Source organism: Branchiostoma lanceolatum, chromosome 13, assembly GCF_035083965.1.
Source record: "Branchiostoma lanceolatum isolate klBraLanc5 chromosome 13, klBraLanc5.hap2, whole genome shotgun sequence".
NCBI lineage: Eukaryota > Metazoa > Chordata > Leptocardii > Amphioxiformes > Branchiostomatidae > Branchiostoma > Branchiostoma lanceolatum.
In genome coordinates this window covers 8203777-8229223 of record NC_089734.1, presented here as the reverse complement: position 1 = coordinate 8229223, position 25447 = coordinate 8203777, and the positions used below count along the sequence as shown (strand labels likewise).

Below are 25447 nucleotides of genomic sequence, written 5' to 3'. Positions count from 1 at the left end.
GTATGCAAATGATGTATACGGCGACAAACATGCACCATGTAAGTCCCGTAACAAGTTTACAATAATGTCAACATGACCGCAGCTCACCATAACTCAAATGGACCATTCCAATACTGGAGACAGGTGGATTTGCCTGCAGTAAGGCGCCATTCTTTCGAGTGGGTGGCCCATATGGATAGACTGTTCATTTTAGCGTTCACTGTGGAAAGATTCTGAAAAGTAGGTAACGTTACTTGCTATTCGACTCTATAAAGTCTCTGGTGACAATATGTACTCGGATTACTCCGACAGTGAGACGGAAAGTGTGACAAGTCAAGCGAGCAGTAATGTTGGCGGAAACAAGAAAGGGAGGGGCCGCAGAAAGCCTTCCCAGGGAAACATGACAAAGGCACAACAGAGTGCTGTCAAAGATTTCATTCTTCAAAGAGGCGGAACGGTGAGTCATAGCGAGCTCCGACAGCAAAGTTTCTACCCAGAAACAGACGAGGACGTGGAGGAATGGCTACGGGACGAGCCTGGACGCTACCTGGTAAAAAGAAACATTAAGGGCAAAGTTCAAAGCGTGTCGGCCATTGTTAAGGTCAGGCTGTGTTACGATTTTACCAACAGCAGGTGCAAATTCGGCAATGGGTGCACAAATCTGCACATTTGTAAAGAGTTCTTGGAGGGCACTTGCAACAGAGGTGAAACATGCAAATTTCCTCACCACTTTCAAGGCGAGCAAAATAGGAAGGTTGTTAAAGGGATGGGACTAGACGGACTATCAGATGATGAGATAGTGAAGGTGATCAGAGGATCACTACCAAAGAGCTGCAAGTTTTACAACTCAACCAATGGCTGCAGGGATAACACACTGTGTACCAATCTCCACATCTGTAACAACTACATTAGGGAGAGCTGCAAGGGGGATTGCAAACTGTCTCATAACTTTGCTGAACCCCACAATGGGAAGGTGCTGAGGAGACATCTCATGGGCTCCAACATGCCTGAACATATTCTTCAGTACTGCACAATGCTATTCTTATCACCTGCTACCAAAAGATCAGAGGCTGTAGTACCGGTGAGCAGAGGTAGGGGGCGAGGACGTGGCCGTGGAGGAAGGGGTGCTGCAAACCGGGCCAGGTCAACAGAAAACTTGTCGCTTGCTTCTGCTGGTGCGAGTACAGAGAGTCTAGAGAATGCAGGAAGGAGAGAACGTGGCAGAGGGCGAGGGAGAAGTAGTGGTGGAAGAGGTAGGAGAGGAAGTTGTGGGAGGAGGATGGCAGAAGATGGCAGTCCGGCAACAGAAGTAGAAAGAGCAGCCATCATAGCTCCGTCAGAAACATACATCTTCAAATTGATCTGCTGCCAGTACAATGGAAAGGCAATGCTTGATAGCCTTTGGCACATGGAGTTTTGTACTCTTGGATTAGACCAGACCCAAACAACATCCTGGTTCCGCAAGCATCCAAATAAGTTCCGACTCCATGAGACAACAGATGGAAAACTTGAAGTGTATGTTATCCTTCCAAAAGCACGCCTTTGCTTTGGTCACACTATGAAATCTGGGTGCCAGAAAGGAGACCAGTGTCAGTTCTTTCACCTCTGTCGGAACTTTATCCAGGGATCCTGCAACCATGGCCCTAGATGCAAGTTTGTCCACGATTTGGAGAGTGAACAAGCCAGAAAACTTGTCCATGAACTTCAACTAGACTGCCTAACAGATGATCAAATCTTCAATGTCATCCGCAACTCAGCACCCAAAGTGTGTGAGGCATACAACACCCACAGTTGCCTTAAGGCAGACCGCTGCCCCGACATCCACATATGCTCGGAGTTTGTCAGAGGCCGTTGCGCTGATGATACAACCTGTGATCTGAACCACGAGAGTTACTTTGACACTCCACAAACACGTAGAATTCTGTCGGACTACAGGATGGCCAACACCGACCAACGAGTAGTCATCAAGACGATACTGATTCCTCCAACAACAGCAGCAGTAGTGCGTCGACCGCCAGTGCCAAGGACCTCACAAGCTACATGTACAGCCACAAAGAAGCCTGTAGCCAACATTGCTACAACCTCAACACCTACAACTCTACAACCAAATGCACCCCCACCTGTCCCAGTGGTGAAAACCAAGGCTACTTCAACTCCCACAACTGTAGGACAGCCAAACACATCCCCACCAGGCCAGACTGTGAAACCCAAAGCCAAGGCCCCTGATCCGAATGAAGAACGCATCCTGGACAGTGATAGGACAATCTGTGAAGACTTCTTGGCAGGACAGTGTCTCAAGTCTCGACTGTGTGGCCATCATCACATTAAGACTCCCTACTTGTGGCAGTACCAAGACTTGAAGAATGCATCAGGATCTCAAGGTAATGGTGTTTATTTGCATCATGTTTTTTTTTTTACAAAGTTGCGTTATACATTGAGTGTTGTTATGTAACCCTGTGAAGTAATTTATCAAGATTGTTTATGTTGGTTCCAGGTGGAGAATGGGTGAGTTTCAGTCCTGAAGTTGTGGCAAAGATAGAGGAGGTTTTTTCCCAACCATCTAACATCAGCTGTAATCTCCGGGATATTGAGACGCGTCTGTGAGTATTTGTTCTCATCTCACAAGTTTGATGATATTCGTCATCAGCTTGCAAACAAGTATCAAGCATGACAGTCAATCTGCAGTTACAATGATGATAACAGATTGATGCTTATGCCCCAAAAGTAAAACTGTTCTCCATAAACAGTTAGTCAGTCATTAGATAAATAATCCAACATCATTATTTATAAAAGCATACATTACCTACATAAACTATGGCCATAACATATCATTAGGTAAAAAATCTAATAGTATAGTCTTCTTTTTGCAGCGATGGTTGGACAGTTCACTTTGACAAGATGGTGCTAGAAATCTCAGACTCTTACCCGAGTAAACGTGTCAGAATCCGTCGCCTGTCCACCCCGTCATCTGTGGAGTCGACCAGCGGAGCTTCATCAACCAAATGGGTGTGGTACTTTGAGAACAACAATTCCTGGTGCCCGTATGGCCAAAGTGTCAAGGTTTGTTGCTCATTATTTGTTCAAATTTGATGGAAACATGTAGTATAAATTTCTGCCTTGTTTTTTATAAGCTTCTTTGCAATTTGACATTTTGTAAGAGATCTTTTTCATTACTTTAGATGCAATTATCATCTTATGCCTGTAGAAAGTTCCAAAATAACTTGTGGCTCAATTTTTCAGTGCAAGCAGGTTGGTGGTGTTATAATCATCATCTGTCTCTTATCTCAAATCAGCCCAGGGATGAATATTTAATTCCTTTAATAATGTGATGTTTTGTTTATAACAGTCTGGAACATCAGCCTTCATTACATCTGATGATATTGAGCGAGCATACGTCACAAAACAGCCCACGTACAAGTTTCTAACCAACGAGTTCCCCTACACTCTGGACTTCACTGGGATGTATCAGCTGAACATGGACCCACGTTACTCCACCAAGAGAAATGTGCGGCGACGTCCGACATATGTCCCGTTTCATTCTTCAAGGTAATTCTTTCTTCTTCACATACTGCATTCACCCACAGCCTTAAGTCTTAGTTATTTTAGCCAGAAATGTAACAGTGTACACAAATGAGACATCATTTCCTATGGGCAATGCATGGTGCTTTTTTGAAAATTTATTGACAGCAATGCATGCACACAAAAGAATTAATTTTTAGCTATGCTAATGCTGTATCATGAGATTTTCGTCGTATTTATATCTCAACAGCAACACAAGAACACACCTTACAGCCAGCCAGCCCTCGTCTGTGACAAGAGGATCTCTTCCCCCAACATGGAAGCCCATGCCACAGAAGGAAGCCTTTAAACGAGTTAGTCTGGCACCCACAGATGCAGAGTTTAGAGAGGTATGTATTTGATGTATAAATATGTAGTCAAATAATAGGTATGATAGAAGCTTGTGGAATAGGTAGTTACTGATTCAAGGTGAGGTCATGTCACCGCTTATTCAGTGGTTAAGTCAAAGGCAGACAGACATTTGTGAAAGTCTAGACAGAGTCTAAGTTGTTGGTAATTGTAACTGTAATAGTCATTGTTTGTCTTTCCTTTAAGGTGGAGAAGCTCTTCAGACAGACAATGATGGAAGACATGATCATTCTTCAGATTGAGAGGGTGCAGAATCCACACCTCTGGAAAAAGTATTCCATGTGAGATGTTTTGCTTTGTTGGCACTTGTCTGCAAACTCTTCTGAATTAACACATTTTTTGTTCTGACTCTGTCATCCAGTATAACCATTCCTGCTTTTAGCATTACATGTATATCAGGAATTCTTTCTGAATATACATACATTTGTAGCAAGAAGACTGGTTATTGCCAGAGAATGCATTGATGAAAACTTGACTATGCCTGGTATACATGATATCTTTATATACATTTGTATGTAATACTACCAGTACATTCATGTACCTTGTAAATGATCTGCACAAAAAAGGTTATTCTCTTAAGAAGGTTATAGCATTAAGACATGAAGCAAGTTCCTTTTGTTTCTTACTGTCAGTGTTTGTTGTTGCTTACACGTACAATGTATAATGTACAGGAATAAACAACTGATGATGCAGAAGTCCTTGGAAAGTCGATATGGAAGAACCCACTACGGTAATTGTATATATTGTATTGAAAAAGGATAATAATGTTTATAATATAGATTTACAAATGAATATCAAAAGGATCTTTTGGATCTGCAAGAGAAATAATCATTATGATAAAATGCATGCTATTCTTTTACTACATACATGTAATATAATTGTTTTTTCTGATTCATTGTAATGACAAATGTCTACGTTAAACTGATTTGAAGTTCAAACCACCACATTCCTGTCTCTCCTAGATGAGAGGAAGCTGTTCCATGGCACAGATCCAGACATCACCAAGGGCATCTGCCACCAGAACTTTGACTTCCGTCTCAGTGGGGAAAATGCCACTGTGTATGGAAAAGGGAGTTACTTTGCAAAGGAAGCTTCCTACAGCCACCGGTATTCAAAAGCCTCACCTGATGGTACAAGATACATGTTTCTGGCTAATGTTTTGGTCGGTATGTACACCACGGGAAAGCAAAACATCCCGCGCCCCCCTCCCATCGACCCTAGTGATCCTTACGGTGACCTCTACGACTCCTGTGTAGATAACAAAGATAACCCATCAATTTTTGTTGTATTCAAAGATGACCAGTGCTATCCTGCATATCTGATCAAATATGCTAACCAGAATGATCTGGCTGCTATTGATCATGACATGTTGGATCCACTAGGGGGCTATCCCTTCTCCTATTCATCTCGTCAAGTTCAAGGTCCTTCTACTCCATCACGGTCATCAAATGTACGAGCTGGATCGTCCAGTTCTACTTCATACTCAACATATGGTAGGCAAGGGACGCCCACAAGCTCACCTACACGACAGTCTGCTACAACTTCATACGCATCGTATGGCGTACAGAGTCAGTCACCGGCTTACCCGGCATCACGGTATACCAGTTCAGCTTCCTACCAGACCTATAGAGCAAACATACCCTCACCCCCACCCTCTCAACAGTCTAATTCATCCTCAGGGTCTACCCAGAAGACAAACTGCAGTATACAGTGATATGCTGGTAATGAACTGACTACTGGTAGTTCTGAAGACAGCCATGAAGACTATTCGCAACATGCTAGCAAGGCAACATTATTTGTGTGCAGTGCAGAAGAGAAACAATGACCATGAATAGAATTGAGATGTCAACAGTTATAGTATAATGCAAATTTTTCAATCTAAAATGTTTACTGTAAATTTATTGTTGAGAGCAATTAGAACTGAACAAACTGGAAATGACAGTCAGTGGAATTTGCAAAACTGATTTTGTTATTAGCACCAGTCCTGTTTATGCACATGAAGTGTCCCATGTAACACTGAAGGAAGGTTGTAAAAGGAAGAAGTAAATACATCAAATGTTGAATTATGAAATGTCAACATTCTAGTTTCTTTATGTAGAAGTGGGATGATCATTTGGTAATATTTCACTTTTCTAGTAATAACATTAGATGTGTTCTCTGCACAATATTATGCTTTAGTTGCACTGCTGTTAAACTAGGTAATATTTAGGCAATTGTTTCAATTTGTTTCAAATGTCAGAAATGCTAAGTAAAAAGGATTCCTTAAAATTTCTCCCATCAGAATATTCGGATGTTAATTGTAGAAAATGTCACTTTCTGGCAAAAGAACTGATTATTCTATAAGTTGTCTGTTGAAGACTTTTCCCAATAAACTTTGTGTGAAGCAGAGACATTGAACCATGTCATTTTAATTCATCTATGGTTGCTAATAATGAACATAACTGGGCCATATTTTTTGTACCCTCAAAACTAAAAGATATGTCAAACCGAGTTTTACATGCTTTACTGAGTATCAAAATGACCCCCAAACTTTCCTTTGTAGTTTGATTCTATTAGGACTTTTCATGGGCATGTAAAAAATGTATTGCACCATGCAGTACAGACCATAAAAAACAACCAATACCCGTTCATGAGAGAGATTTTATTTACAATAACAACATTCACATGTACAAACACAATTGAGTTTCATTTCTTCCTTCCTTATAGCAGCAGCATAACAAGGAGATATTTAGAGTAAGTGTTGAAGTTAAGGTGCCAAACAACATTTTAAACTGAACAATCCACATTGAGAGAAAAGTATGCTGAGTGCTGCTACCGGTTTTGACCTTGAGCTCAGTTTACAGCAAGATTTCGCCTCATTCATACCAGGTATATCATTTTCTTATAGCTACCCCCCGATTCATAAAAAAGGAAATAAAAATGCACATAAACAGCTTTTAGATACTCCTTGTCTGACTCTAAATCTTTACACATATTGAAATCTATAAAAAGTCCTTTCAAGTGTTTTACATTGCCTTCTGTTCTTCTGTTGGTTGCCTACTGCTGGAAGCCCCTATGTATGTGATTATAAAAGGACATATTATCAAAGAAAACTGGACATCACAATTTCACCATAACAAGATAGCAACCACTGCTCATCTTCTTACCAAGATATAGGATTTATAACACAAGTTAACAGGTTGATGCTTAAACATTAGGTTGAGGGTTAAATATTCAATCTGACAGGAAAATTGTATTACAAGGATAGGAATTTGAGGCATGTTCAGAGTCAATAGTGAAATCTCTGACAAGATTCTATCCTCTTTTCTGTAATGTCAAATTGACATGACTTTTTCTACTGGGAAAACTAAGCAAACTGTTGTGCTAATGTTTCGTCAGAGGTCTCAATGTCTAATTGCTGAACTATTTTGCTGTCATTCTACAATGAGGAATGCCAACCTTAGAAATGTGAACAAAGTTTACTGAGAATTTAGATTTATGATCATGGTGCAAACTAATTTAAAAGCATGAACATTTTCCAACCCATTCATAATTACTAATCTACATTCAAATTTCAACCAATACTTCCACTGCCCTCTTATATTTACAATTATGGTACTTTTACTTCAGTTTGTTTTTATAACTTCACAGTATACTTTAGTGTGCTCCCATCAGAGACCACTTTGGTGGCCAAAGTACAAACAAATTCAATATAGAAATAAGTAAATTTGTCCCAATCCTTAATACTTATCCCCTATGCTATGCTCCTACAGAGCAAAGTGGCACAACACTTACCTATGGCTTGAAGTTGCAATGCCCCATTCCACAACTGGTGATACTATAGGATAATATATCAAGGTACAAGCGAGGAGGTTTGATAGAACCTCCTTGGTACAAGACATGTATATAACAGCACAGCCATGTCAAAACTGATGTTATATAAATGTACTTTAGTTTGAAGTATATAACTTTATCTGTAGCTAGTTTTAGTTTATCGAAGAAGTACAAATTTACATAATACAGTACTTTAAGTACCCTTTGCTATTGATATTTCCCATGTTAAATAATGTTTAGTAGTGACAGTAGTAGCCCCCCTCCCCCTTACAGCCTGTTGTGGTGCCACAGCCAGCGTTTACACATGTGGTCAAAACTGTGGCTGATCCACTGTTGTGTCAGGACACGAAACCTGTCCTCACTCAAGTACAGCGGCCGACCTCGCCTGGAGAGGACGTAAAGAAACTCAATAAATTGTAGTGTACTGAATAATTGAATAATGGTACATGATAAATCATAGGAATTAATTACAACTATCCTTATGTTAGACATATAAAATAAATTGTCACTGTGTAGCAGATACATTCATTTTCAAAATACTGTTGAGACATATTCTATATTTAAGTTTAAGAAAATTAGTAACGTTTGTTAAAACTTCCAAACAGTGGGCATTTTAACATGATACACATGTACAAACAAAAATCAAAAGCTACATTCAATTCCTATTAACATGGGTGTGTAAACATCATCATCATCATCATGATACACATGTACAAAAAAAACTCAAAAGCTTTCTTCAATTCTTATCATCTGTAAACTAAAACAGCACTACAACATGTACAGGAAGCCTACCTTAGGTCCCTATCCTCCTCCCCATGGCTGTCCAGGTACAGCGACCCCCACAGACACGCCCGCGGCCCCCTCACCACGATGATGGTGGAAGAGTTCACCACCAGGAACACCCCCGTCCCTGCGCCACAGCTGATGGAATGCTGGAGGAACAAACACTACATTTATAACCATCCTTCGTATTTTCCTAGAACAACCGTAGAGTGGAACTCGTTGCCACCAATTATCGTAGAGGCATCCTCATTAGATAGCTTTAAACAGTGGATGTATGTAGATATGCAAAAATTAAACGTGACAGGTCGTTCGGTGTAATATAACCAGCTGCCCCTGCGCCGCCTTCCTGCGAAGCTGGTGTGTTGTGCTGAAGGGCGGTTATAGCGGTTATGGCGGTTATAGCGGTTATACCGGCTATATCGATACAGGTACTGGAAACTCAGGTACTGATGTCCTTAAGTGCTGATGTCATTGGCCCAGCCTGGGTATCATTATCTAGTTTTTGTCTCGCCAATGCAGTGATAGTTTCGCCAATAGGTCATTCATGGCTTTCTGAGAAATAATATCAACGCAATCCTTGTATATTTGAATTTATACTTCTAGTTCCTTTCTAGGCAAACAAGTGATCTGGACCTTTATCTCGAGGTACATGTTATTCTTTTAAATTTGTAATGTATAGGACTATCACTCAGGTATCTAACAGCTTTTATACAAATGAGAACATACCTGTACACATTCCATAACGCTCTGTTGTCTACAGCAGCCACCCTTCATACAGAGCAGCTCCCCACACACCAAACACAGCGCCGGTTCCTTGGGCACGCTGCAGCACATGGTACACTGTCGCTGTCGGTGGTACTGGAATATGCTGTCGTATGAACTCGGCGGGCGCAGGAGACAAGGGAGCCGCCACGCGAAGTTCTTCAGCAGCAGGGACTGGAAAAGTTTTGATAAACTGCCTTTGATAAGAGCTCAATGCAGAAGAATTTAGTGTCTTATCATTTCTGTTTTCACTTTTAGTTTTGAAATGTAGAATCTATAACAATAAGAGAAGACAGATTGGGCCATCAACGTTTATACATGTAAGGTACAGAGCTGTTAAACAAATTCTGCTACATGTACAACATGGGCTATTCTGGACGGTTGGGAGAATTTTGGAATCACCTCTCAAAAAGTTTAACAGTCTTGAAAGTATGTACTCTACTGGCAAATCCGACCTCAACATTCATACTGAGTAGAAACTGCACACAGGAAAGTCTGTAGAAAATAATCAAACAACTTGTCTATGGATCATAAAATTTTTGAAAGATTTCTCTGAGTTGTACAGAGAAATATTGGTCTTGTGTTTGGAATTCAAAATAAAAAGGACTGAAATGATATGTGACCATATTAGGCACTTTATTATGAAAACATTGATTAGGATTTTAAAGGTTTCCAAGGTAGGATTTTACCGTGATCATTTGTTTGTGTTTCAAAATTTTGGGTTGTGAGCTTTTAGTACAACAGTTAAGGTTAAAAATCATGAAAAGAGACAAAATGTTACACTGACGGACAAAAAAGTCATTTCTACCGTGCTTTACTAATCAAGTTCAATTAGTACTGAAAAAGAGTATCTGATAAAGATTAACCATATTGAGATTTAAGTATGTAGTGATAAGGAAATACCACAAGCTGCTATGTTAGGGTTGACTTTATTGCCAAACAAGGCAGACTTTACCTTATAACCACCTCTAGGCTGCAGCTATCACAGGAAATGAAGGAGAATGTGGGAGAGGAAGAGGAAAATGTGTAGGAGATGAGAGGAGGACACAGTACATGTATTTGTGCACAGGGATAAATATACTCCAAAGCCTGGATAAGCTGTCATACGGTGACAATCTACTGAGTCATCGGGCAAATGACCTTTGAACATCTGACCTTGCACAGAAGTTTAACTACAAAACGGCTTAACTTAACTGTAACAATCTACATGTATGGGTGGTGTCAGATATCTGATAGATATCTGGGGAAAATAGATTGCAGAGGGTAGATTTAGTATAGGTAGTACCAGTACATAATAGAACAGTCAAAACTGCACAAAAGGACCACTCAGGGGACTGATAAAATCTAGTCTATGTGGACAGGTGGTGACTTAAGACAGGATTCTTAATGTTTGGGTCAATAGGAAAAAATTAAAAATCTAAGGGAGCACAAAAAGTGGTCAAATTGGCCAGGTGGTCCTTATGTAGAGGTGGTCACTTGTACAGGTTTGACTGTAATTCAAAAACATTCAGCAGCTCCTTGTAAAGACATACAACATGTCTTGGGGGAGGGGGCTACTACAGCACATTTCTTCTAAGAACATGATTGAGATTCAGCTTTCTATTTGTGCTAATGGAAGAACTGGAACAAAACATCCTATATATCAGCACCAAGGACAGACATGTAAGGGTCTTTTAACAGCAACAAAGAGACTATAAAAAAATGGTGAAAACCTTCTATGTGGAAGTACAGAAGGAAACAAATTAAGAATCAAAATGAAACCAGACATTTGATAGATGTTTCATTTTAAAGACACTGCGATAGACCTGCTTTTAATTTAAGTGCTTTAAACTTACCACTACTAAAAGCGCTACATGCTCTGCTACTTTTATGCCATATATCTACCTCAAACTCCAAATGATAACTGAGGAAAATAGTTTGCAATACAAAGAAGTACATACCTTAGCAGGGCCCTGTTTTCTGTTGACAAAGCTGGTGAAGTCCTGACACCAGTGTGAGATCATCTGGGTTGCAGGGACGGCCCAGTGCAGACAGGAGGCGCTGGTGAACGGTCTCTCCCCTGAGGCAGAGGCATCGCCCCTTGTGGGTGGGGGAACATGCTGCAAGTCCAGGAACTTCACCAGAGTCTGAAACTCTTGTTCTGGGTCCTATGAACATGGATAGTTAGCATAAGGCATGAGATACTGTTAAAAATGAGAGACAACAAACTGAGTCTGTACAGTTCGGAAGTCTGCACTGGTAAAAGCAGGAATACTGAAGATATTTCATAAGATACCTGGCAGTCTGGTAGGTCTTCCTTAAAGAGATGTCTGCGTAATAAGGCTGCTATCCTGAGACTGTGGATACAGTACTTCTGGATGTGGTGCTCCACACTGTGGGGGGACCACACACTCTGGGAGATCTGAGGGAAAACCATTCAAATCCATTCAAGAAAGCCAGAGGAATCAGTACTTAAAACAATTTTTGTTGTAGTAATTCTATGAAGCATGCAACAAAATAACATGGTAACGATTCTAGTGTACTGTGATGGCATGATTCCTTTGATCATGAAGGCTTTGCTATTTCTGAGACTCTCTCGGCGTCAATTACACCTGCACATGCATGTAGTTCTAGACATCATACAACAGTTGTATTAGGATTTATAGTATGTCTAAGTAATACAAACAGAAACTAACAGCAATGATAACAATGCAAAAAACATTTTCAAACTTAGTACTTACCCCTTGCAATAGACATATCCTGGTACCTTTTAAGGTCTTAATTCACAATATCACAGCTTATCATCCTCAATTTCCTATAAATACAACTGTTGCGTATCTTCATCAAAATGCACATCTTTTTTCAAAGGATACCAAGACAATTCTTCAGTCCATATGAGAACACAATTAGGGGATGATGAATGATTATAATTTAGTTCACATCATCACATGCAGTACTGGTGTCACACGCTAGTCTACAGCACGACTGAGGGAACAGTATATACACCAGGCTTTTAGCTAGGATATAAAGGGTGTCCGGATGGAGTCAATTGGAAGCAAGTCCCCCATGAGGTCTATGGATTTAGAATTACCCCGTACCTTAAGCTTGCATGTCAATCAATTTACATGCTGTTCCAGCGTCTGGTATGAGGAAAAAACAACAGTGGGCAGTGTGTGTGGAGAAAACACACGTCCCCTGCAAAATGAGGGCGTCTAATTTCCTTGTTTTCTAAGTGTGGGGCATCCTGAAGACACCCTGACGCCCTGCAAGCTAATAGCCTGATACACACAGATGAGACACGTGTGGTGAGACGTCCTACTTACATCCACGCGCTGCAGGTCAGTGTCCATGTCATGGTAGAGCGGGGTGTGCACGAGGTGCGATATCAGGCAGCCGAGCATGCTCTCTGTCATCATGCACTCTGTACTCGCCTACATGCAAGCAATGGACAACATTAGGGCTGGCTAAGACTGGACAGACAAACATACATACAAACACATTCAGAAGAGAAGATAACTGGATTAATCAGTACGTATAAAATGTAGGATATTTCAGTACTGCATTAACTTCTGTTTTGATTTAGCTGCTACAGCCCGACCAATCACATTTGCTCATTTTTGTGTTTTCCTTTCTACTAATTTGCACCAGTGTGCCTTTTGATACCTTAACTGAATACTGAAAAACAGGAGATTAACTCATAGCCACTTCGTAAATAGTAACATCTGAAAAAGGAATGATTGTATGAATTACATTTCATGTTTTGAGTACAGATTACCACTGGTACACATTTTTAAAGACATGTCATATCCACAGAACTTGTTGTAGTTGTCTATGACAAAGTTATCTTTTGTCTGCTTCTTTTTAAAATGAAAGATAGAACTTTTGCAAATTGTTTATCCTAAAAATGAATGGGGTACCAAACAAAACAAGTATTGTTCCGATAGCTGAACAAGTATACAACCTAACAGAGAGATCACACACTTTAGAAGCTACATGTAGCTCAGTGCTTTAACTGTTAGTTAGCATGATGGGCATGGGGTACTGCAATCAAAACAACTACATGACTGTACATTATTCATATATTAAGTACCTACTCAAAGAACAATATGGGTTAGTACATGTATGAGTACATGGTGCAGTGTGTTAAAGCATAGCATTACAGTCTGTGGGTTTGCAAACAAACATTGCATTCATGTAACAACAGACTACATGTGACAGAGATGTATTTATCTTAATCTGTAGTAAGAATGAACGGCACTAACAGGCAACCAATATAATAATACATTCCAGGAACAGAATACCAGTACATAATAATTGATAGAAATTGATGTCAACAAGATCAGGTAAGCAACTATACAAAGCTTTAAGGATTTTACTGTTTCATTATCTCATATACAAATCATACTATGTAATGAGGTATTTGATTGAATGAATAATAAAATCCTATGATACTGCATTTGTTTTTTATTGGTTAAAACACAAATATGCAGTCCCTGAATGTTATACATTTAAAAAAATGCTGTGCGCTTTGCGTGAACATGGACATGTGTGAAATATTTAATTCAATGTTACAGAAATTTCATCAGTCAGCAATATGAGCGTTTATGCAGTAACCTGCCATGTAGTCAAGTAGCATTTTGGATCTCTGGAATATCCATTGTATATCCAATGAAAAGATTCATAATGTTCACAAATTGTTAGGTTTTGTCAGCCCCTATTACCAAACTTTACTGTTTGATAATGTATATAGGAGGGCAGGATATGTGTCTAATAGATACTTACAGCTTTATCAGTGCCAGCCTCCCTCCAGGCTCTTCTTTCCTCCTCGCTGAAGCGACAGCTGATGTCCACCAGTGATTGGGTGTACAGCAACGTGAACAACACCCGAACGATGCATGTAAAGTGGGCTGTACCAAGGAAAAAGAACAAGCTGCATTTATATCAAAATGTGTTTGTTGACAAAGCTACACTTAAGGGTAAATTGGCTTCTAACCTTAAATTTGCTAATGGTCAAATCAACCTAATTTAGACATTGTGATGCCCGGATGATGGTGAAATCAACCACTGACATCCAGCCACCTAAGGTACTTTGCACCTGGCCTAAAAACCAGAACACATTGTGCTTGTGCTCATTGGAGCCCTAAAACTGAAGAAGCTACACCGGCAAAATATGTCTGAGTGTGGGCTTGAATAAAGTTTCTGAAAGGGAGCTACAGTATGCAGCTACAGCATCCTTTCTGAAGATGTGGCATAAGTGTGTACGGTTGACTTGAGGTTATCTACTACAATTACCGACCTCTGACCTGTATCTATGGTTAAAGTGACCTCTGACCTTTGCTGATGGGCCATGGTAGTGACAGGGTGAGCTGGATGAGGAGGGCAGTGGCGTCCCGAAGCACCATGGGAGTTTCTCTCTTCTCCACCAGCATGCTGTCAAACACAGAACAACACAGTTGGCTCGTCCTGGGTGACGCAGGGGGAGGGGGGCGGGGAGAGGACGTGGGGGGGCGTGGGGGGGGTCCAGATGTGAGGCAGTAGGGGTTACAGGGTTAGAACAGAAAGAGGGGGCGAAATTAGCGAGTGTTAGTATACTGCAAACAGGGAGAGAAGCTTGTGTTGGTCGCTTTTATTTTGAGACAGTAGTATGATAAGTTGAAATTTTTCAGTTACAAAAAAGTTGTCCTTGCCATGAGTGGTTTTAATCAGTAGAATTGTCAGTAGAACATTAATAATAGCAATAAGAATCTATCAGTAATGTACCATCAACAGTGAAGTACCTTGACTTCATGGTAAAATTATTTGTTGTTGGTGCAATTTTGGATGAATTGACTTGAATCATCACCTTCTGATTCAAATATGACGATATGAACAGAAATGCACATGATGAGTGGTACTGATATTTCTATTATTATTTGCTGTAGAGACTGTTGCTATGGGAAGAAAAAAAGCTATTGAGGAAGCAGCAGGATCGCAGCAGGAGAGGAGAGAGGTGACTGAAATACTGAAGAAATCAAAGAAATCACTAAAAGATCGAGATATAAAAAGAACCAATGATCTTGAAATTGGCCATGCCATGTACCAAAATATCGGGGCACAATGCTTTGTAAGAAATTCTTGTTGATTTCTTAGGCCATTTTCTGAATGCCAACAGTAACGATTTGACCATGGCATGGTAGAATTTCAGGACCTGCAAATGATTTCAACTGTGACAATTTTTAAGTGTCATTCGTGGCAAAGAAATGATCACATTTGGCTCGATATGTGAGAAGCAACTTACAGCAATTCAGGATGCAAGCGGACACTACACGTTCTGATGGAAGAAAGAAAATTCTCAAAACACAATTTGCATCATTGCATGCAGTAAAATCATATTCTGTATAAAATAATATGTATCTTTGAGCACCGGTAGGACAGCATGCAATGAGGTTGGCCTATGTGGCCTGAATATAGCTGCATGTAAAAATTTAAATGATCAGTAATGCCTCCAATGCTTTGATAAAAATGACACAAAAACAGTTCCTCATGACACTAGCTTGGTCAGCTTTACGACGAATAAGAAGATCATTGTGCAGTTACACAAGGGCTGTGTGCTAAAATGTGCAAACCTCTAAGAGAGTAAAGGCGGAGATAAAAAATCTAATCTTTCATTTTGCAGCAAAGTTAAATAATAAAGGTGAATGTCAATCAAATCCAAGATGAGTAGTTTAGAGCTGTACATGTTGTAGGTATTAGTTACAGACTAGAAAGTAAGCCTGCATCTCGGTTTTTGTTCTTAATCCCTAGCACTCTGCATGTGCTGTGTAAAGTACATTGTGGACTAACAAATTTCTAATGCTTAAGTACCCTAAATGTCATATAGACATTGATATTAGAGAATGGTACTAAATGATACAGGTGGGAATTTCAAAGAAAAAGCTCCACGCTCATGTAGTAGATTAGACATACAACACTCAAAGGTGAGTCAGTATGGATAAAGACAAACAATTATAGTTACTGTAAAAAACTGATAATCCTATCAATTAATGATGGCAACTGACTGCATAAACAATAGCATTTCACTTTTATACCAAATATGCCCAATAAGCTTAAAAAATAAGCTCCCTGCTGCCTAAATCTGTAACCAACAGGGAATTGGGTGCCAAATGGCTAATTCAGTGTGCTGAAGGTTAAACAAGATTCAGCTTTTATTTTGAGAATGAAAATCTGTACAAAATTATTTCAAAGAAAAAACAAATCGGAGATTGTAGAACCATAGCTCTATAGCATCATTACCTCTCTTCCTCGTCAGAGTACAGTGTCGTCAGCTTGGTCCACAGACTGTCCATCCCGGTGGCATTGAAATGGAACCGCAGGACATGCAGAAGGTCAACTGGAGGGGAGGAAGGAAGTTAAACAAAGATAAAGAAACATCAGTCTGATGTGCTTTGTCCAGAAGTTTGCTTGCTTAATATGATTAGTCATCTGTTTCACATTGTTGATTGATTCATAGACAAGTAAGAACAAGAATACATACCAATGCACAGTAGAGATGTGCAAGTAATGACAGAGATTTGAGCTTGCTGAAAACATGACTACAGGGCTGTCTGCAGCTTCAAATTTTTTCTGGCCCACTCATTGTTTGGGAGCCCATGTTGTTAATCTGTCATTTTAAGCTGATGAAAATACATTTCTATGAATGTCATGTCATGGAGTTCACATTTTTTGGGACGGTAGGGCAAATTTTTCCCCCCTCTGAACAAGCAAATTTCTGTCCCAGGACGGAGGGACGGGTCCTGGAGACAGCCCTGCTTGACTATAATAAAGGTTGGGTGTCAGGTGAGTGTTTGATGTTACAGTGAGGGGGCTTACCAAAGCCAAATTTCCTGCTGGAGGATGAGTGATTGACAATGGTGTTCCCACTCTGCACCAGCTCTAACTCCAGATTGGTCCTACAGAAACAACATTCTTCATTGGTCAACAAAGCTTGGTTCAACAGAAACAACATTCTTCATTGGTCAACAAAGCTTGGTTCAACAGAAACAACATTCTTCATTGGTCAACAGAGCTTGGTTCAACAGAAACAACATTCTTCATTGGTCAACAAAGCTTGGTTCAACAGAAACAACATTCTTCATTGGTCAACAGAGTTTGGTTCAACAGAAACAACATTCTTCATTGGTCAACAGAGTTTGGTTCAACAGAAACAACATTCTTCATTGGTCAACAAAGCTTGGTTCAACAGAAACAACATTCTTCATTGGTCAACAGAGCTTTGTTCAACAGAAACAACATTCTTCATTGGTCAACAGAGCTTTGTTCAACAGAAATAACATCTGCCATTGATTAACAGTCTTTGTCAATGATTCTATTCAAAAGGAAACAATGTTATTTAAAAATCAACAATAGGTGCCACAGAAACAAGAAATTTAAATCTCTCTCTCGTGACGAGTTCTAGATACATGTAAATATAATAAAAAAATTATCAACAATCACTTCTACTCTTACTCTGTCTGAATGTCATAAGTTACAAATTGTGGGATAATCTAATCTACCCACAAGACAAATAGAAGTGTAGAAACATTTTCACAGACCTTGCAACAGAGTGGACAAAGACATTGAGGCTTTCATCCACAGAGCTCTTTGGGAAGACCTTGTACTTGGGGTACGTTGCCTTGGTGATATCCTCCATGATTGACTCCACACCCTGCCTTAGAATGCTATCATCCTGCATCAAAACAGAACAAGTTAATCTGTAGTAAAACATTTTGTTAAAATTCAGTTTAAGCTGATGAAGATTATACATCCAGGTAATAAGATATGCCAAAAAACAGTTACTCAAGCAACTGGATAAAATTTTGAAACAGTCAGACGTTTCAGACAGCATCCGCTGTCTTTTGTCAGTGTCAAAATTTTATCCAGTTGCTTGTCGTGTAATGAGTAACTGTTTTTTGGTACATAAAATTCAGCTTGTTGCGTTTTTACCTAACTTTTCTCAGTCACTGAGGTAGACTGAGAGTTCTATCCCAGCCAATGAGCGGTTGTTTCTATTTTTGTTATCAATTACAGTCTTTCTTAAACATGATTAAACACTGCATGAATATTTTTCGATGATACGTTTTTTTTAAAATGTACTTGTTACTTAAACATTTAGATTTTAAAGGTTGAAACAGTCATGATGGCATTCACAGATACAATGAATACATGACTTGTACACAATTGCAGGGGCAACAAATGATGTTTTTGAGAAAGACGAAATTGGTGTGAGATGTGAGTGTGGTATAGAAATAGAGAAAAGACATATTTTTTTCTGGCTGAGCAGGGAAATCATGTCCAGGAGCTGACAAACTTTGAATCCCAACAAAGTTGCTCCTCTCTGGACTTGTTGATGACTTGGAAAATGTCATCAATTTTCCTTGTAACTGATAGACTGGTCTCTGCTGGAAGTGCCAGGTAGTGCAGATTAACCCTCCCCCTGCTAAGAACCTGTCTTTGTAATGATGACAGTAGGCATCAGCAGGCAGAGAGCTAAAGACGACACATGGCGTGAAATGTGAGGATGCAAACAACCACGACGACTGGAAGTATTCTAACCTACATACCTTCAGTGCCCTGCCAAGCACTCTCAACTGTGTGAGCCAGATGCAAACAAAGGGTACAATTTGGATATCTACATTTACACAGAAACAAGATAGAATCTGGGCACTCCATACAATACAGCATTAGCTATCAACCATATAGAATCATACTAGCTCACTTCACTTAGTAGCAAATGTTAGAATTGTTAGTCAGCCGAACTATAATTGTTACAGGTGGTAGGTCCAGTCAGGTAGTACTTACCATCAGAAATACATACAAGATAATGAAAGTTTTATCTACCTCGCAGTCAGCATTGGTGGCTTTCTTCAGCACTTGCCCCAGATCTTTGATCATTCGCTGGAACTCAGGTTTGGGGTCGAGCGTCTGGTTCTCCTTCATGACATGGGCCTGCTGCCGCCACGGCGTCGGGATCGACCGCGGGAACTCTGGACTCACACGGCCCGACTCTGTAGCAATGGACATTGGATCTTTGTCTATCATTTCTATATAATGTTGAATTTCAGGATATCTAAGCCGTGGTTACATTGTAGTCTGTGTAATGCAAACTCTGCTGTCTAAAGCTGTAACAGCCCTCCCCGTAGATGTTGGGCAAGCCGCAATACGGTGAGCGTGATTTTATCAGGCTAGTTACACTGTAGGAACCGATGGGATGGGACATAAACATTCACATCATTCTTATAGCTAATCATTTCTTACACATTTTCTCGTATCATACAATGAAAAGAATCAACAGAAATATGGATGAATCAAAATGATCATGATAAATAACTTAAAGGAGATATTTGAATGAAACATTGAGTCAAAATAAAACTTGCCTTTATGTTTTTCTTTTTTAGTGGCATCTGATAGATGTAAGGTGATGAAATACACAGAACAGGGTACACGTGTAACCAACATTGGAAAATGGGAAACAGTCCGAGAATTACAGAACAAAGGAAAATGGGAAAGAGTTTGAGAATTGCAGAACAAAGGAAACAACAAAGACTAAAGAAAAGAACAGTTCAAACTGAAATTCTTGTACTTTCAATACTTCTGTCCTTTTAAGCATTATCTCACAGTCACTGAAAAGCATCCTTAAACTTCTAATAAACATATTGTATATATCGATTTCTTACCCTCATCTTTTTTGTCTTCAGGTTTGTCCTCCTGACTTTGCAGCTCCTCGGAGGTGGAGGCCTGGGCCTGGTCTGCCTTCTGTTTCTCCTCTGGCTTACTCTCCTCCGCTGCCTTTTGAGCCAGGGCTGCCTTCTCCTACATAACGGCACAAATCATTTCAGTCACCACAAAACCTATCAAATCAAGTAGTTTGTTGAAATCCTGAGCTTTAGTCTCTTTAACCCTATACCTGCTGAGGTATATTGTAGTATTTGTAGTAGTAGTTGTACACAATGAAAGAATGAGCATAACAGATTCAATTTCCTATGAATGTTGCATCCTAGAGAGACAACCCTGGTAGCATAAACATGACTGAGTGTTTTTGTGGCAGACAGAACGTTTACTTTAATTTCTGTTTAATTGACAGTCTCTTCTGTATCTGTATCTGTATCTGTATCTATATAGCCGGTATAACCGCCATTAGGCGTAACACACCAGCTTCGCAGGCACGCGGCGCGGCAGCAGCTGGTCATATTACACCGAACCGTCTATTACACCTAGTCTTTGCATATCTGACTGCAACCGTTCTTTAAAGCTACTCAGTGAGGAAGCTCCTACAGTACTCGTTGTCATCAAGTACTGTAGGAGCTTCCTCACTAAGTAGCTTTAAAGAACGGTTGCAGTCAGATATGCAAAGACTAGGTGTAATAGACGGTTCGGTGTAATATGACCAGCTGCTGCCGCGCCGCGTGCCAGCGAAGCTGGTGTGTTACGCCTAATGGCGGTTATACCGGCTATATAGATACAGATACAGATACAGAAGAGACTGTCAATTAAACAGAAATTAAAGTAAACGTTCTGTCTGCCACAAAAACACTCAGTCATGTTTATGCTACCAGGGTTGTCTCTCTAGGATGCAACATTCATAGGAAATTGAATCTGTTTTTCAGCACAAAATAAATTCTAAGAGCAACTCAATTCATGTCACTAATACAAACATCTCAAGCAAGTACAAGTATGTACACACATCAACACAGTACATATCTGTAACTGAAAAGGTAATGACGTTACTAGCAGGGGAGGAAAAGCAAGGGGGACAAGCCTACCAAAGGTTTGCAAGGGTTTATTTTTCTGAAAAGCATGACGCAGAGCTGATGACTGGAAAGGGGGAAATGAACCTCACAGCAAGTTGTTAAAACAGTCCGCTTTTTCTACACCGTCAAAATCATGTACTTCCATTCTCCATGCCATGAGTCTCGCTGAGGTCAAGCCAAGACAAGCCGAGCTGAGCACCTTGTCATCCAACTGTTGTGCTGCAGTGGCGACTGACTGGTTTGTTTCCTGTGGTGGTTCTGCTGCATTATCCAGCTGTGATCCAGCTGCGGCACCATTCTCCCTTTCTGCTGTGTCATTTTCCTTTGCTGCAGTGTCACTTTCCTGCTGCAGAGAAGCTGCAGAATCAGTTTCCTGCTGCTGAAAAGCTGCAGAGTCAGTTCCATGTGGCAGAAAAGCTGCAGCACTATTTCCCTCCTGCTGCATAGCATTAAAAACATTTTCTTGTTGCTGTAAAGCAGTAGCTGTAGTTTCTTGCTGTAACAAAGGTGTAGCTTCACTCTGCTGCAGTTGTAACATTGAAGCTGCATCTTGAAGCATGGTGGGTGGGTTACTTTGCAAGCTCTGCATCTCTACATTTTCCTCTTGCTGTGCTAAAGTAGCATTACCCTCAGTTACAGAAGCTGAACTGTTCTGCACTGCTGACAATGTCAACAGGTTGTCAGTAGCTGTCCCATCATCATCAGCAGAAGCTGAATTTTCTTGAATATTTTGTGTTACTGAGGAATCAGATACAGCAACAGATGTCGCACTGTTATCTTCAGTTACAACATCTCCCCCCTCCTCCTGCTGTAGTAAAGCTGTGTTAGGTTGCAAAGCAGCTGTAACATCTATTGATGCAGGATGGTCTGTAATGATGTCAGACTCTGTGGCTGTTGCAGTTTGCTGTTGCAATAACTCTTGCTGTGCAAGCAAACCCTCTTGCTGTGCTGTTGTTGCAGCATCTAAACTTTGGGGATGCAAGGAGTCATCTGTACTGTTTTCTGTGGGGACAGCTTGTTCATTGCTGTCAACTATTTCAACAACATTTGCTGGAGATTGTTCCAGGTGAATGTCTGCTGTTCCATGTTCCTGATGAACTAAGTCAGCCTCCTGATTATCAGTTGTAGCTTCTACCGGCTCATTGGAAGGGCTTGATAACACAGAATCAGACATCCCCTCAGCTTCTACTTGCCCCTCCTCATCCTGTAAAAATGTACTATCCCCTCATATCTGTTGATCTGCATATTCTAAGAGCAGAGGTCAATTAGACAAGGGATAAATCATTCCTGTTTGGGTGGGATAGGCAGGGACAGCAGGGTGCATTTGGAATGAGCAGGCCCATTGGATCAAATGAGCTTGGAAATTTGTAACTTTAAAGCAAGGTTTAGTGACATCACTGATTCCAGTTCATATTTCCTCTGCTGCACACAAGATTTGATGATGTCAGTTTTGGACATGCATATCCAACTCACTAACATTACATGTATCTTTACAAATATGATCACATTGACCCGGCAAGAGTATCAGAGTAAGTGCATTACAACAACAGCTTTCCTGTTCAGTTATGACTACTGCCTTTGGGGGGAAAGCAGGAATGGGGAGTATGTGCGAAATCAAAGGATCCTACATGTATTTTGCTGTTACAGACAAGTACTGGATGGAGGGATTTGTCCAGATAGCATAATATCACTCTCATAAACAAAAGGTTTCCCAAAATCTGATACAGAGCAAAACAACAATGCATGCAAAACGAAAGCAGGCTATGCAAAAAGCAATGGAATTCAGAGCATATAATGGCACACTTCTAAAACAGTGATATAGAAATATCAGAAATAAAATGAATCTTCATCAAATCTGACACCAGTGCATCCTTCAAATATACATTACAAATTAAGCATACTGAAGTATAAAATGCATGGCTCACCTTGAATTCAGGATAATAAGCTGATTATATTGTAGAATAGATCACATTGTCCCTACAGATCATAATTGATAATAAAAGTACAAACCTACCTGTTCTGATTTGATCTGTTCCTTAGCAGGAGTGGTTTTCTTGTGAGACCCGTATCTCCTCTTCTCCAGAACAACCTTCTGTAGCGGGTGCTGATGCGGTTGGCATGGTAACACGGAGTTGGCCAGTTGCCTGCAGAGTGGACAGGTGAACTCCCCCTTGTCCACATCAATGTTCTGGGTCGTGTGCTGGTAATCTGGGGTCTGATAAGGACCAGGAATATGTAGATGTAGGTTAGACAGACAGGCAAATAATATCTTAAGACAATTCAATCTCTACCACTGGATAAGATACAGAGAGTACTATCCAAACAAGCAAAAGTTCCGTCCTGTGACTAAGGGACGGGTCCTGGAGACAGCCCTGTTTTGCACTTCAGAAAAATCAGAGTAGCAACGTCAAACCTGGAGGTGGTTGCCTGCACCAGGTGGTTGCCCAGTCAGGTTTAACAGCAGCTTCCTTATTGCTTCACCATCTACTGTGCTGTATGGCATCAGATAGCAGGCAATGTACTTACCCTTAGAGACCGTATGTAGGACTTGTGGCAGTCAGAATGGAGGAAGTGGCCACAGGACTGCACATAAACCCCTCCGAACCACCCCACACTCACAGACTGGAGGCAGGAACTCTGCAGATTCAACACACATAAATGCATTTGTCTGAACTACATAGAAGATTTCAAACTGCACAGTAGGCTTTATCATGGCATAAAGTTGATAAACTTGAAGTACATTGCTGCAATGGGTACGTTCATCTTTATGATCTTGCATCCAATACACATTTTTTCAAGTCTGCGAACTAAAGGATATTATCTTTATCAAACTTTATGGGTTGGACCAGCTTTTGTTGGTCAGAATGTTGGTTAGTAACTCCGATAATGACTTTCATAATCCTTATTTTGTAAGTAGGTCTTCGCTACTGTATGGGATGTTGCTAAAAGTTCCACATTTTACACATTTATGTAAGGCTTTCTCACCATCTGGAAGTTCTCCTGCATGACTGACTGTCTGAGTTCGTAGGTGTTTCCACAGTTCAACATGTCCAACGCTGCACCATCACTGCAGGGGAGCCTTGGGGGCTCATCTTTGGAGGTCCTGTGTCCTAAAACTAAACACAAAGGACCAGTCAGATATAACTTTTCATCCAAATAAATACATTAAACATTTTTGATATGGTATACAGAAATGCACATACTGAATTATCACTGAAGCCAAGAAGAAGCTAAAATATGTGCTATATTGCATTCTACAGAATGACATAAAAAATCTAAAGGAGTTTTAAAGAATGAAAGTTTCACAATGTCAGAGTCTACAGACATGGCATAAAGTGTAACACCCAGACATAAAGGCTACATCAAGTATCACTAAGTAGTAACAGAATCACATTGTCCCTGTCCTTGGTGCTGAAAGTGGATTCAACCATAACAATCTAGCCTCTGATGAACTATAATACCAGATTCTGGAGTGTCTTTCAGTTTCATACATTAGATTGATTACATTGAAGAGTAAAACAGTGTGGATTCACCAAGATACAAAAGGCTATATATAAACTGTACTGACCACTAGAAGCCAGCAGTAGGACCACCCTCCCGATAGGTCTGTCCGGAGTGGACGGGTCAGTCTGACCACAGATCACACAGTCATACAGCTCCTCCTCCTGGGCCACTTCCTTCTCAGGCGACTCAGCTGAAGCACCCTCTCCTGAGTCGTCTTCTGTTGGTAGAATTCAGACATTCTTGTATCATGCAGATGGTTTCTCAACATTGTAATGACTAGCAAAAGGTTCTCTGCAAGATCAGTACTATTTTGTGCTGAAAATTACAGTTATAATGAATCAAATTTAAGCTGGAAAATTAGATTAAAGAGAAACATACTTCAACAAGGTGTCACCAAAAAACAATTCCCTAGGTTATGCATATTTCAAATGTCAATCGCAGTACTATACTAACCACTCCACCCCCAAGGCATGGCCAAAAAATTTACCAGCACTTATTGCTAGTTGTAGTAGAATTTGGGACAATTCTCTTCTAACAGAGAACAACAAGTCTTGTCAATTATCACTTAATGATGAAAAAAATCAGTCCATTCTTATACACTATAGCATAAGACAGACACACAGATTGTTTTCCTGGAACTTGAGAAGGATCACAACTTGCCTTCCATGCTGGTGGACTCTAGGAAGGTTCTCTGCTTGGCAGCAAACTCTGCCAGCAGCTTGGCCTGTTTGTCACGGGCCTTTCTTCTCCTGAAGAAGCAACATAGTACCCAATGAAGTGAACTTACATTCAATATTTCACGTGGTCTTGCAGAAGACACATGAATTTGTACATGTATGTTAAAGGAGTTGTGCAGAATATAAGACTGTCACAGGTGACCACAAAACTACATCTTTGAACTGAACTGAAATGTGATAATTTCTTCATAATTTGAT

General features: G+C 40.3%; 2 protein-coding genes across 8 annotated transcripts in view; one reads left to right on the top strand and one right to left on the bottom strand.

Moving 5' to 3' along the window:
• The first annotated feature begins 104 nt into the window (after positions 1-104).
• LOC136447499 (protein mono-ADP-ribosyltransferase PARP12-like) lies at positions 105-6294 on the top strand. Its single transcript, XM_066446493.1, has 8 exons — positions 105-2360; positions 2474-2579; positions 2850-3039; positions 3326-3525; positions 3749-3887; positions 4093-4187; positions 4578-4636; positions 4869-6294. The coding sequence occupies exons 1-8, from the start codon at positions 269-271 to the stop codon at positions 5618-5620; spliced, it is 3633 nt and encodes a 1210-aa protein (XP_066302590.1). The 5' UTR covers positions 105-268; the 3' UTR covers positions 5621-6294.
• A 238-nt stretch (positions 6295-6532) lies between these two features.
• LOC136447493 (E3 ubiquitin-protein ligase ubr3-like) overlaps positions 6533-25447 on the bottom strand; it is a 35919-nt gene continuing 17004 nt past the window's right edge. For 3 of the 7 annotated variants that reach the window (XM_066446477.1, XM_066446480.1, XM_066446479.1), the window contains exons 23-42: positions 25173-25261; positions 24577-24729; positions 23994-24124; positions 23535-23645; positions 23023-23223; positions 19935-20070; positions 19099-19265; positions 17814-17947; positions 17092-17171; positions 16516-16612; positions 15521-15553; positions 14576-14673; positions 14026-14150; positions 12567-12674; positions 11540-11665; positions 11205-11411; positions 10220-10243; positions 9229-9438; positions 8512-8651; positions 6533-8104 (exon numbers count right to left, since the gene is read on the bottom strand). In XM_066446477.1, coding sequence (XP_066302574.1) covers positions 7987-8104; positions 8512-8651; positions 9229-9438; positions 10220-10243; positions 11205-11411; positions 11540-11665; positions 12567-12674; positions 14026-14150; positions 14576-14673; positions 15521-15553; positions 16516-16612; positions 17092-17171; positions 17814-17947; positions 19099-19265; positions 19935-20070; positions 23023-23223; positions 23535-23645; positions 23994-24124; positions 24577-24729; positions 25173-25261 — 2488 coding nt within the window. In that variant the 3' untranslated portion in view covers positions 6533-7986. Of the gene's footprint in view, positions 8105-8511; positions 8652-9228; positions 9439-10219; positions 10244-11204; positions 11412-11539; positions 11666-12566; positions 12675-14025; positions 14151-14575; positions 14707-15520; positions 15554-16515; positions 16613-17091; positions 17172-17813; positions 17948-19098; positions 19266-19934; positions 20071-23022; positions 23224-23534; positions 23646-23993; positions 24125-24576; positions 24730-25172; positions 25262-25447 lie in introns of all 7 variants that reach the window. The other 4 variants (XM_066446481.1, XM_066446483.1, XM_066446478.1 and 1 more) reach the window with 4 other exon arrangements.